At 40.7% G+C, this 13,617-nt stretch overlaps 1 protein-coding gene across 4 annotated transcripts; it reads right to left on the bottom strand.

The window, feature by feature from the left end:
* Positions 1-1,624: 1,624 nt before the first annotated feature.
* znf217 (zinc finger protein 217) lies at positions 1,625-9,631 on the bottom strand. Of its 4 annotated transcripts, none has more exons than XM_084917959.1 (5): positions 9,512-9,631; positions 6,325-7,674; positions 6,048-6,155; positions 4,607-5,953; positions 1,625-4,484 (listed from the first exon to the last, which is right to left on the bottom strand). In XM_084917959.1, the coding sequence occupies exons 2-5, from the start codon at positions 7,631-7,633 to the stop codon at positions 4,372-4,374; spliced, it is 2,877 nt and encodes a 958-aa protein (XP_084774085.1). In that variant the 5' UTR covers positions 7,634-7,674; positions 9,512-9,631; the 3' UTR covers positions 1,625-4,371. The 4 variants fall into 4 exon arrangements, with proteins under 4 accessions (XP_084774085.1, XP_084774083.1, XP_084774084.1 ...); XM_084917957.1 differs by having other exon boundaries at positions 8,236-9,603; XM_084917958.1 differs by having other exon boundaries at positions 9,195-9,603.
* Between the last annotated feature and the right edge of the window lie 3,986 nt (positions 9,632-13,617).

Genomic DNA, 13,617 nt, shown 5'->3' with positions numbered 1-13,617 from the left:
CTTGATGGCTTCCCTGCAACATGAAACATGACACATCATCCATTATTCTGTACATGTGCCTTGCTATCTCAGCCCGCTCCATATGGCCCCTGTTGTCTCTAGACACCCAAATCCCTTTCCTTAGGCCAGGGGCTGTTTTTGTGGGAACCATTACATTGCTCCTCTTCCTCAGAGGAATGGGGTGACGATGATGAGCGATCACAGCGAGAGCAGACTTTCAGCCTGAAATTCTGACAGGATACTCAACAATTGACCATATCTGCTTTGTTGGCCCAATTGCTAATTCATGCAAGTTGACAATCTGGAGGCAACAATTATGAGTGATGAAAGGAGTGAAAATAAGAGGAGAGAGCACTTAAGGGGGATAAAAACATGAAGTTTACTTTGCAAGAATGGAGGGAGGTAGGAAATTTGATAGTCTAGAGAGAAAACTGGAGAGAAAAGGGTTTAAATTGCTCAGCACATCGTCAGTCACAGATGAACGTATCCAAGTCTTAAACATCACCTCTTGTAAAACCAAACACTCTGAACAGATGAATGAGGAGCAATGCAAGCATAAAATGCCATTTGTGTGTTGACTTGTGCAATAAAATGGCTGCTGTGGGAATCCTTATCACACAAAAGCTAATGTGATGAAAAAAACTTGATAAGAAGCCGTGAAGACATCAGGTGTTTTATGCCAAAGAATTATGAACCAGAGCAATCCCGGGTGAATTTGCCTGAAACGTGGGTATTTTCTTGGGTCTGTGCACAACTGGAAAAAATCGCAGCGTTTGTGGATTAAATAAAAGCCTGTGTTCTAATAACTTCACTGAAATCTGTTTTCTGTAACTAACCTGAATGAAGCATTGTGTCCTTGATCTCTGTTACTCTCCTAAATTGTTTTATTAAAGCAACATTATTTTAGGCCTTTAGACCTTCTTTCGTGACACTGCATCATTGCATCTTTAATGTAGACCATACAAAGGGTACGGTATCATGAAAGGCCTGCAAAACACGAACACATATGTTATGGTAAAGACAAAAATTCTGGCAGGAACGCTCAGAAATGACGTTTCTCGAGCGCTCCAAATCACAAAGAAACAATACAGAAGAGGAAGTAAACAGAAGGAAAATTCAACATGTATCTTTGCCTATTAAAGGAGCTTTTGACATGAAAGCCCTCGCAGCATTCTGGACATGGGGATCGAGTGTAACGGGATGGATGTCATAAGCTGTTGTCGACTTGCGTTCTCTGCCAAGCGTTTGCACTAAGTTTGCCACAGTGTGAGGGAATATGAGGGTGATGCTAAGTGAAATGCTCATTTTGCGTTTGTGATTACCAAGGCCCATGGGCGATATGCACTAATGTGAGCTAATGCAATAGATTACACAGTGCTGGCCCAGGGGAACAGACAGCAAACAGATGTGGTCTACTCAAAAGGGGAGGAGGGGGACAAAAAAAAAAAAAAATCAAAAAAAAAAATCAAAGTTTAAAGTGTTCAATGTGCTGAAGATTGTCCTTTGCAATTTGTTGTTTACAGAATGAAAAGCAGTGACAGGTTTTGTCAGTCTTCTGCTTTTATAGATGTGAAACAATAGTGCGCTGATGTCTCTGCAGATGTAGAAGCTATTAACCAACTTCTCTGAAGCAGTTTTCTTTTCTTAAGGACTTGATGTTCGGGGAATATAATCTGGGTGCACTGCTGTTTGAGTCATTCAATTACAATCAATGATGTCATGGCAGATGTGTTGTCTTTGATAACTAATGTGCAACACCTGTGTGACATCATCAATTACAGGTGTATCCCCAAGCGTGACATTCTTCTCACTACAGGTTTACAGCGAAACAGAGGAGTGCATGCGTTTTTGTTTATTTTTTTTATTTATGTAAACATTTAAAGTGAATACAATATCGTCTATTTTAAGAACTATTCAGTATTAGGGCTTATAGCAGTATGTAACTGACAGTATGATTTTATTAATTCTATTCTCAGTGTGGTCAAGGTGTGAAGTTTTATAAAAGGTAAATGCACTACAAAGGTCTGGACGTTTTAAGGATGTGAAACCTGAATCTAACGAGACTATAATCTTGACTTTGTAAATACTGCTCTCTAGTGGTCGATTGGAGTAATTGATTGAAAAGTCGAGTATAGCCCATATAATCTGCTGTCAAATGCAAAAACTAAACACAGTTTACTAATCACAAATACTCCAACAAAAAATTGTTTTCTTATGTTGTAATATAACATAAGAAAACCAATACTTGTTGCCTATATTTGGAGATTGTGGAGGACTAATAGCCTGAAATGGTAATCGAGTTATTGGAATATTACAGTCCACTGATGATTTAATTAGAACAGATATTACCGAATTTATCTTTCTCTGTGTCTGTGTAATCAGGTATTAAAGATGTCATTAAAGGAAGCTAGAACCCCAGGTGCAAGTTAAAGAAAGCAGATTATTGTTATGACCGTGAACCACTGCATCTCTTGGTTTCGGTATATTGCTAAATATATGCATATATAAGCATATATATATTTTATAATATAGCTGGAGGTCCTTACCCTACATCCCCCAGATGTTATGAACATAGCTGTAAAGCTGGTGCCTTGAGTCCGTGAACAATGTGCTAAACTGTATCCAAGTATGACTTTATTTCTTAACTTTGTGTCCTCATATGGCAACATTACATTTTGCTTTGCACCTTATACTTTATATTCTGCGTTTTTATATTTTTTAATCAATTGCGACCATGCCATGTTATGCTGTAATATAAAACCATTGTCCTCTATGGGGACAAGTCTAATCAGGTCCAACTAATCCTAAATAGCTAGGAGAGATTAGAAAAACGGGTCTCAGGAGGTTAAGAAAGGTGATCCTAGGTTCATTATGGTTCAGCTTAAATACAACACCTATATACTTTCGTTCTTCGCCTCTCACTTTATTGTTGAAACGTGCCATCAAAAATTTCAAAACAATACTTAACAATATATAAACACACCAATAATGTGAACACCAAACAAAAAAGAAAGAAATAATTTAAAAAAGGCTTTTCAAAATTATACCAAACACTACCCAGCATGTAAAATTTAATTAACCTGAGTCTTTCTTCCCTCTTTAGCATTAAGTTAATTGGAGCAATCAACATCGCTGCTTTTGCATTTTTTGTCTCCCCTAAAACTGCACAATCACGACACCTTAAACGCTCCTAAACATTCCAGTTGGCAGTGACTGCTGCCCCTTGACAAAAGAAACACTTTCAAGACTTTGCATAGCAAAAGCAAACTCCCGAACATGCGAGCGGCTAAATGTGCAGTAACCAAATAACACTGAATGACTATTTCACACAAACCCAGACAATTACAAACAATCTGGTACATTTTACAGCTGACGGATGTAAGGCACCACTTAAGCACCATTTTGCTTTTCAAGAAGGAAAATAACAATACTTGTAGATAGCGAGTTTATCAAAATTAACGTACAGCCCAAATTGTGGTATAGGTCAAAAAAAACAGTAGCAGCAGTAGTAGTCCAGTGTCACCAAATGAGCTTGAGCTTCCTGTGGTGTTTTATAGATGACAAAGTCACGGGTCACTTGTCCATGTACTACTACTATTACTACAACTCAAAACACCAGTCTCTTGTCGAAGTAGGTATATAGGCTCAGCTAACATGATAGCTTCAAAGGCTTTACAAAAATAAGCCTTCAGAGCACAACTTGAGGTAGAACTTGAAACACACAGTAGAGCTCGCTGCTGTGGCCTGTTTGTAAACAACTGGGCCGAAGCCATCAAGTTATCCGACAGAAACTCCCCACCATCCAGTGCAGTGCAGCAATTACACAGAGCAGCATTTTTTTTCCCCACACAGGTTTTTCTTAGGTTTTAGCTTAACACAGTGTATGTAGAGATTTTTATGCCATCCCACACACACACGACCTTTACAGCTAAGACAGACTCTGGAATATTAGTGTGGGTCATGTACAGATTTATCAACAGTCTCAAAAAGAAATATTACAGTGCACACCAGTGGACTATATACAAAAAAACCCCCCAAAGGTTATCTGCATCTTTGCATTCAAAAAAAGAACTTCTGCTGAAACTGTAGCCCTGAAATGTCCATATAACACAAATGTTTTTCTGTTGAAAAAGAAACATTAAATTAAGAGAGGATAAGCACACTGTGAGCATAAACTACTTCTCTTTCTAAATATGTACATTAAACAACGTTTCTAGAAATTCTCCAAAATAAGGCAGCAGCACTGTTTACATCTAGAAGGACAAAAAAAATGATTTGATTCAACTATATGAAGTTCAATGTGATTTTCAAAAATTCTCGTCAGGTTTTTTTAAATGAAAGTTTTCAACCTTTTCTTTGTTTCTTTTTACTTTAGGCACTTTTGTCAGTGGCCCCACAGCGTTGACTGGGGAATGGGCCTGAAACATCTCTTCTTTGCAGGCTGGGTAGACTGGGCAGATGTTGGAACAGCACACTTCTGCCCCCTGAGAAAACAAACAAAAAAAAAATTAACTCTTCAAAGTATCAGAATATGCAGATACAAAATAGCCAAATATCCAAAGAAATTTATATGTCACTCTACTGAAACTGCAAGTCTAATGCTTACCTGCTCCTGGGTTGACTAGTCCTACATGACTGGGGTTTGCTGGGTTGGTGTGATAGAGAGATGCCAGGTCATGGGGTGGATAGGAGCGGAGAAGGTTGATCATGCTCCACTCAGACTCCAAACTGCCTCCAATAGTCACAGGTGCATTCTTTGCCGGACCCAAAACAGAAACCTCAGAAGCTGTGGGTGGACATGACCCTTGCTGTGTGGGTTTCACAGTTCTTTTAGTAAACATCCTGTTAGATCCATCTGCTGGTGGCCCTCTAAAAGCAGCCTTCTCGCAAGCCTCAGCGTCCCTGTTTGTAGGCACAGAAAACTTTAATCGCTTGCTGGACGGCTCGCCAAAGTCCATCTGGGGGAGGCTTCCAAATCGGCTGGATAGGCAGAGCCTGGCGGCATCTGTGTGCCAAAGGACACCGCTTCGTACTGGGTAGCTCCGATCGCCGATGCCCACTCTGTCCATGATATATTTGTTGGTTGTGCTGTTTTTTCTCATTAGCTCTGTATACCTGGAGGATTCCTGACTGGGATGTGAGTCGGTGCTCTGCCTGTAACGCTGGGTCTCCTGGACATCTTTTATGGGTGCATGGACAGGGGATGGCTTAGGAACGTGCGGTAGGTTAACAGGTGCTTTTTCTTGAGGTTTTGCAGGTTGGGGAGGTGGAGATTTGGTTCGGCGAGGGAAGATCCTCTCAGTGATCAGAACTGAGGAAACATCTTTCCCATTGAGGGCAGGTGGGCAACCCGTATGACGACTTTCACTTAAATTGCCTCCGAACCCATTCTTTTTGGTGCTGTTTGACTTGTCTTTGTGAGAGAGCTTTTTATGCATAATCAGAACTTCTGGGTAGATGGTTTTATAAGCACAAAATGGGCAGGCAATTGGAACAATACCATTTCTTGGTTCAACACTGACAGGTGTGGAGACGGAGACTTTTATGGACAGATTTAATGGGGCCTCGCAGTTCTCTTCTTGCACCTCCTCCCTTTTTTTCTTCAGGTTAACAGGCACAGAGCACTTGGCGAGCGCATCATCTTCCGGAGAGCAGGCAGGCACAGCATTTACTTGGACAAGTGGCTTGCCAAGCTTGCCATCGACACTATCCAGTCCGCTTTCTGGTGTTCCATCGATGCACGGCCTGGCTGGAGGCACCCAGGATTTCTTGGGCGCAGGATTTTCAGCATTGTTTTCATTTTTTCCATCACTGGGTGAGGGCACTAAAGGCACAGGTCTGCTGGGGATCTCCACGTAGGGCTTATCCTTGTGGCGTCGATCCAGGTGATATTTCAGTGAAGTTTTCTGGGCCGCAGCGTACTCGCAGTAAGCACACTTAAATGGTTTCTCACCTGGAACAAATAGTTTTGCATAAACATAACATAAGTCAGAGTTTAAGGTCAGTTTATTTTTAGGATAATTTATAATGATTTGTTGTGAATTTACCTGTGTGAGTCCTCAAATGAACGGTAAGGTAGTAGCTGGATCTGAAGGTTTTTCCACAGTAACTGCAGTCTTTTGATCTGCCATTGGATCGGTCAAATCCATCTTCACCTTTGAAAACAAACAAAAATCTAAATATTAACACAACACAAAGGACAGAACAATGGCCACAAAAGGCATGTGTTATTATCCGTCCCCTCAGCAGAGGGAGCCCTTGGTAACAAACAATTACTACACCACAGATAAGATAATCTGAGTGTATACAGAAAAACAGACTTACCTGAACCCAAGTTTTCCTCTATGCCCTCCTCAGACCCTTCCTCTGTATTTTCCAGTGAGCCTGCTCTTGAAAGCTTGCCATCATCAGATGAGGTTGGACTTTCTTCACCTCCTCTCTCACGCTTGTGGACCCTGGAGTGGAGCACCAGCTGGTGGTAGGTCCTGAAATTTCTTTGACATTCCTCACAAGTCGTTGGCCTTTGTTTGTCCTTATCTTTCTGAACTGGAGACCTTCGCTGTGGGTCTGGGCTTTTAACAGGGGCCTGTTGCTGAGACCGGAGCTCTCTCCCAACTTCTTTCACGGCCTTGTCTCCTTGGCCCTCAGTCCAAATATTATTCAACTCCTCCTTGTCAGAGCCAGATTCGTCATTGTCCGTGCTGTTTTCCTGGCCAACATCTTTTGTATTATTAGGCCCAACTGCGATCTTGCCTTTCGTAGCAAGCTGCCAGGCCTGATATGTGTTGACAGGATCTAGCTGGGGAATCCACTTTGATGATCTCACAGGTTCCACATCCTTTCCTGCGGGGCGAGGCTGAAGGTTTAGGAACTGAAGAAATGAATCCTTGTTGGCAGTGGGTTCATTAGTATCACCCATCTTATCCTTGCTTTTATCTTTTCCAGGCTGTGCCTCTCGATTATGCATTTTACTGTGTTCAACCAAACTATCATGGTCAGGGAAGAAAAACCCACAAACCATGCACATTTTGTATGCGGTGCCTACAGGCTCTGATGGAGGCTCTTGGATGATACCATTAATTGTGATTGGGCTCTCTGGGTCTTGCTGGGTCTTGTTCTTTGCTCCTGCTTTTACATGCATCTTCATGTGGTTCTTGAGGAACCAGTGCTCTCTAAACCGACGCCCACAAAAATTGCAACAATAAGTAAAGTAGTCCTTGTGCTTTCTCATGTGGGCCTCAAGCTCGCTGCCATCTTGGGATACGTGACCACACAGGATACAGCTGTGAACCTCGTCTTTTTCTGCAGGAAGGCTGCTTTGTTTGGCCCGGGGTCTCTCTCCTGGGATCCTGAATTCTGCTTCAACCCGAAGCACAGTCGGCTCGGAGAATGTGGTGGGGTGCTGTGTTAACACGTGGGGGCCAAGCTCATCCTGATGAGCGAAAGTCTCCTCGCAGAACATACAGTACAGCGGTGCACTTTCTTCATTTTGCAACTCAGTCTTTTCTGGGCAAGTAGTGTGTGGCGTCATGCTAGAGCCCAACCCTGGGATGCTTGCATCTTTACTAATAAGAATATCTTGGGCAAGTCCATCTGGGCTATTTACAAACGGCAGCAATGAATGAGTCGGCATTTTCTCCTAATGTTTTACAAGCAGTCCAGATTATTAGGAGCCTGGAAAGAATGGGAAAGGTGGGTTTTTTTTAGGCTTTGCTCAAAAATCAAAACAGGATCAGGTAACTGAAACACCAAAGTTATCATAAAATCTGTTTGAAAAAACACTAGAGAGAATTGCCTTTCCTTACACTGAAACAGGAAATGTATCTTTTTTAGCAATCAACTACACAGACAAGTCATTTCCTCTATGTGCAGGCCAATGACAAAACAGTCTTTTTTTGTGCTCGCAGACATTATTTAAATTAATTTAGAATTTATGCCTCTGCGTCTAAGCTTAATATGACTAACATTAACTTAGAATATATACTTCATCTTAAGATGATTAAGTAAGGTCATTGTTTTTTTCATTTTTTCCCCTAAATGTAACAAACCTTTGCTTCTCTTTTATTTCTAACTAAACACGACAACTACTTTAACTAATCACACTAAACATAGTGTTAAAATACAATCTACACACATAGATTAACTTATAGTCAACATAAAAAGCAACAACCCAGCAAAAGTCTAAGAATTTCAAGTTGTTAAACTATTTTTGAAAACTCTAAAATCTTTACTCACAAATCCCAGCATATCCTTTTCTTCAGGCATCAGTGACAAAAGACACTGTGGTTTTTCTCTGTGTAGTGGTTTCAGCTTGTATACTGAACTGCTTATATTGGGGAAGGCTCGAACTGCTTAGCTCTTTGATTGGTGGAGAAGTGGAGTAACTGGTTCAGCAAGGACAAAATGCTCAAGGCCCATGCAAAATGCTAATCAAGGCTGTGGCACCAGCAATACCTATAGCTGTCTACTGTAGCATCAAAGACCCTCCCCCTTTTCACACATTTTTAACTGTTACCTTTAAATCAAGTTTTCAGTATATGGCTACAAAACAAAAAACCCACAAATGAGTGGATAAAGGGGAAGTCCCAACTGTAGGTTTCAAGTCATTCAAACCAATGATAAATGGTTTTATTTTCAGTTTTATATAATACATGCACACACATATATATATTTTTTATACATCAACGCTATTCATAGCCAATTTATCTGGAATTAGTTTGCTGTGTGGTACTTTTGCTTTAGACCAGGTGAGCACAGGAAACTCTTAATGATCCTGTGTGGTTTTCTGAAGTACACACATGCTTCGGGAGGCAAGCGTTAACGTTAGCCACCTTCTTATTCAAGAAAGCAAAGCTCCGGTTTGAACGTAATTTTACCCCGGAGGCGATGCTCGAAGTTAACAGTCGAGAACTTCCAGCTAACGTCAATAAAAGTCGGTGCATTTAACAGACTGGCTATTACGTTTCTATATGTGCATCATAAGCCGAGCACGAGGGCTTCGTTACTCATTTTGGAAACACTCAGATCAATTATCAGCCCTGTCCGCGTCTGTGACTGAGGAAGACTGAATTTTAAATCAATACATCCAGACACAAACCCGTCTCGAGTGGCGACGACGTTATTTCATGACAACACTGTGGTACAAAAAGAACATTATCGACCTGACTTTTTTTTAAATGTGTGTGTCTACTTACGCTGTCCCCTACGGTTTGTTTTCCAACGCCACTTTCAAAAGTTCACCCAGATTGAGAGAGTGGCATAACAAAACGCTAACTAGTTTTACTCCCATAGCCTCGGTCATTCTTAACGACAGCAACGTTAGCAAACAACACTTTCTGTTGCCTGACTTCGAGCAAACTGTAGAAACTCACCAAACAATACCTACCAACTCAGAATTTCCGGATTAATATTGATACTGATACTACGAGCGACTGAATTCAGGGAATTCGGGTGTTTGCTCGAGTTTGCTTCTTCATTTCACACAACGCGTTGCCGCTGGTGGACAGCTCACCTATTCAATTGTTTGAATGTGAATCATATTTGTTCGACTTGGCGAGTCCTCCCTGCTGCAGCTGTTGAAATCCGGGGCGCGCGCTCTCAACTTTTTCTCAAGGGGAAGATGGGGCGCGTGCACGGCAGCCCCCCCTCCACCACCACCACAAAAAGGGCAATCACGTGGTCACGTATAACAGAGAGGGATTAGTGCACATAATCATCTTATCTCATACACGCCAATAAAGCATGAGGGCACATTTTATTTGACTGTTCTAGCCCACAATGCGCTTCTTACACGTTATCACATGTGAGGTTTTTATTTTTTATTTTTATTCCCAGTGTTTTCACTATTAGATGTGTAAGCTGCTTCATTTGTGCTTCAAGCGGCCAATATTAGAGTCGTATTCGCTTACAGTGAAGTCTGTTGTCACGCTTTGCTTTTCGAGCGGTTCAATCATGTGTCTAACGATGCTTTAAACTTCCACGGAGTAAGAGTGAGTGCGCTGAATAGACGCCATATAACACTCTTTGATGTGTACGCTGCATTTTAAGTTACCTAAAAGTGCAGCCAGTCAGCACGTCATGCACCAGCTACCATGTGGAGCTGGGGGAGGGGTGCCTCAAACTTTTCACAGTTACATGAGGCTTTTTTTTTCTTTTTGCAGAAGCAGGTTGGTTGAGTCATGAGAAATTTCAAGTTCTTCCTATATGGTGACACAAAAACGTACCAAGGCGCACAGCCCACTTTTATATCCCATATGAGTTGTTGCCACCCAAAACATACCTCTGACAAAGCCACGAGATGGTAGATATAAACACATTTGATCTTACAGAAAAATGGAAGGAAAAACCTTAACTTTTAGTTACATACTATATTGCTGTTAATAATAATAGAGAATCAGCACACATTTACTGTTGGATTGTGTAATCACCTAAGATCAATAGACTGGTGCTTGTGAGATAAAGACCTTCACCTACAGTAGCCTCCACACCCTCCTATGTAAAATCAACCCCTCCTCCACTCTTAAAAACAGAGACACTGACGGGCACTTAATCAGTCAATGAAGATATTCAGCTGACTTCAGTGTACACTCATTATGCAGACCCACTCTACCTCCCCCCAGAATGGCAGCAATGTCTGGAAGAAAACAAAACTTTATCAGTAACCACTCCCAGTTGAAAAACAGTGAACAAAGACTGGAGTGCTCAATTTGCTTAAGCTATGGCTCTCACATGAGCCAAGGATTGGCTGTAAACAGCCTGCTCTTTTGCCTATATTACAAGCTGTTGTCAAGCACTTTCTGTCACCTAACAGGTTGAACTAATATTGTTCTCATAATGAAATAAACATGTGGTTTTCCAGCCTAGCAAACATGCTTAATAAAAATGTTTGGTTTGAACAGTGGATTTGATAATTGCACTCATTCCAAGGATACCAATGAACTTATTTTTATTTCTATTTTGTCTTAATAAATAACTCAGCTCACTGATTAAAAAAAAAACATATTTTTTTCTTTAGTAAGACTCATTTACATACTTACCCTAAACTAAAAACACTTTCTCGCCTCGCAGTGCTACGATTCAGTTATAGGTACTCGTGCCTTCCCCCGAGATCCTGTTGCAAACAAGGCTAGTATGTTAATCAAAGGCACCACATGTGACACATCGAGGCCTCCCGGTCATTTCCTATTGTTCAGCAATCACAAAGCCTCTGTGAAAAGCTATCAGTCTGAAGCAGCAGTATCGTTCCTCAGGATGATGAAATTGCCAAAAGATGTTGTAGCCCATCACGGGAAATGCCTTTTATCTTAAGGCAGTGGTTGTTTGTGTCTAATCCTACAAATATATCTTTAGCTGGCTGGAACTTTTATCATTGATTTACTATGATAATTTAAATAGCATTCATCATCTGTAGTGGCAATGACAGCAACAAGTGGCCGAGCATTGTTTACTTTTAACTGATTTAATTAACTCTGTGCTATTGTTTGACATTATGCTAATCGATTTTTTTGAAGTCATTATCTCAGATAGTTTCTTTATTAAAACATTTAGCTAAAAGCAGTTAAATCTAATTAAAGAAGGGGTATCTGTAAGAAAAAAGCTCAGTACTTTAGAGAATTATAATGTATTCTGCGGGCAGACATCCTAACAGGAATTGGATCAGCGACTCGGGGAAGGCTGTGATGGCTTGTTTTTTGTCTTGACGTGTCAGGAGCAGCTGACCGCATTGTTCTCCTTCAGATTCACAGCCTGAGTTCTTTCATAATCCTGGTGTCGCTTCTGAAAGACACTGATAATACGTAAGCTTCTTTATCACCCCGAACGTTTATTCAGTTCTACCAGCTGTTGTGTTCTGTTGATCATAGAAGTATCAGTGGCCAAACAGAAATTCTCACAGTTCATACTAAAAACAGTACCCGTCTTTTCTGTGTAGAAACTGTAGAAACTGGGTGAAGGAAGTGTCTCTTTGTCCTTCTGCTAGTGCCCCGCTGTCTGCGTGACCTCTTTTGACGACTTTTTTTTTCCTGACCTTTCTTTGTTTCACTATGACCTCTCAGTGAAGTGCATAAATGACAGTTACACATAAAAAAGACACAAAGGATATACATTATTTGTTGATTAACTGTGCAGGAAAAATATATGCAAATGATAAAAAAAAGCAAAGAATTTTATCTTTTTAAATTATGGTAATAGTGACGTATGTATTTGCAAACGTAACACTCTCTTGTTATTAGTTATAATGATGGCAGTTTCTTGTCATTCAGACTGCAATGCTTGATCTCTTCTATAAAATTATACATTATGAGCACCACACCTAAAACTGAAACTGATTTGTTCTGTTTACAAAACTAAGCAAAACCAGCTTAGCAGCCTGGACATACAACAGCTGTGGTATTTGCGCGCATTCCCAAGTTTCTAGTAAGTTAAGCACACATAATAACATGTAAAGAGCATCTTTTATTATCTCTCCTCTCAAAATGATCCCAAAGCTGTAACACTGTGCTCAGATTCGACCAACTTAGAACAAAGTTTGATGTATTCAAGTGTAAAAACAGAAGCTAAAGTGTTTTTGTCTAAATGTATGCCTGTATACTTGTTCTTAAGATGAACACTTATCTATCAGTTGAAGGCAGATCATGATTACGTCACTCATTTGCATCCCTACAGCAGTATAATCTAATTTTCCGCTCAAAAGACTAAAACAAACAAACGAAAAATGTAAAGACACAGTTGGTAGCATCCGCGTTACAAAACTTCCCTAACAGACACGCACATGCATGTGTTGTCCCCGTTAGCACTGCAGGGGGAACACATTGAGATATTTAGCTTGCTTTTTCCTTATAGGTAAAAAAAAAAAATTCCCTCAGTTTGTGAAGGGATCAGAACCGGTTATGACGGTTTTCTTTTTTCTTTTCATTAGTACCCAGGATAGTTTTAACCTCTCATATTGCATATTACTAGCAAGCACTGCCATGATGCACATTAGTGCTGACAGGAGGCCTCCTATCAGGCCTCTCCTCCCACTATTCCCCTGTTTCACCCCCTCTGAGCTCAGTGCATTCACACAGTCACATGCATTGTCCTAGGATGAACTGCAGCAACATGGTGGCTGAGAAAATCTGCTGCACTGTGTACAGTCCATGCATTGTTAAATCCATACTTGGGAACTATCTCTTTATTAATAAGCCTTTTTAGGTCATTATCATGCAAAAAAAAAAAAGGGAGCGACTAGTCCTTGTGACGCACAATCACTTTCCCAACTGTATGGAAAAAGAGTTCCTTTAACTCTCACTCCCGGAACGCTGCGTGTAGGGGCATGCAGCTGTTATCATCGTCTTCACTGTTATTTGCCAAGTCACTGAATACAGAAAAGGCTGAGCAGATTTCTAAATAACTGCACACGGAAGTTTCAAACATCTGGAACTGTTAGCAAGGCCACAAAGTTGCTCGTGATTTCCAGTTAAAGTGTTGTGTAAGGGCATCTTTTTAGTCACTCTTCCAATTAGTTTTAGTAATCTAAGCGAGATGTGTGAGTAGTTTTGCTTTCTTCTTCACTTCCGTCTCATTAAAACTCAGTCAGAATTCCTCACTCCCAGATTCATCAACACTATACTCTGTTTG

The sequence above is a fragment of the Perissodus microlepis genome, chromosome 20 (assembly GCF_051167445.1).
Source record: "Perissodus microlepis isolate ML-2025 ecotype Zambia chromosome 20, ASM5116744v1, whole genome shotgun sequence".
NCBI classification, from domain to species: Eukaryota; Metazoa; Chordata; class Actinopteri; order Cichliformes; family Cichlidae; genus Perissodus; species Perissodus microlepis.
This window is presented reverse-complemented; position numbering and strand designations above follow the sequence as displayed.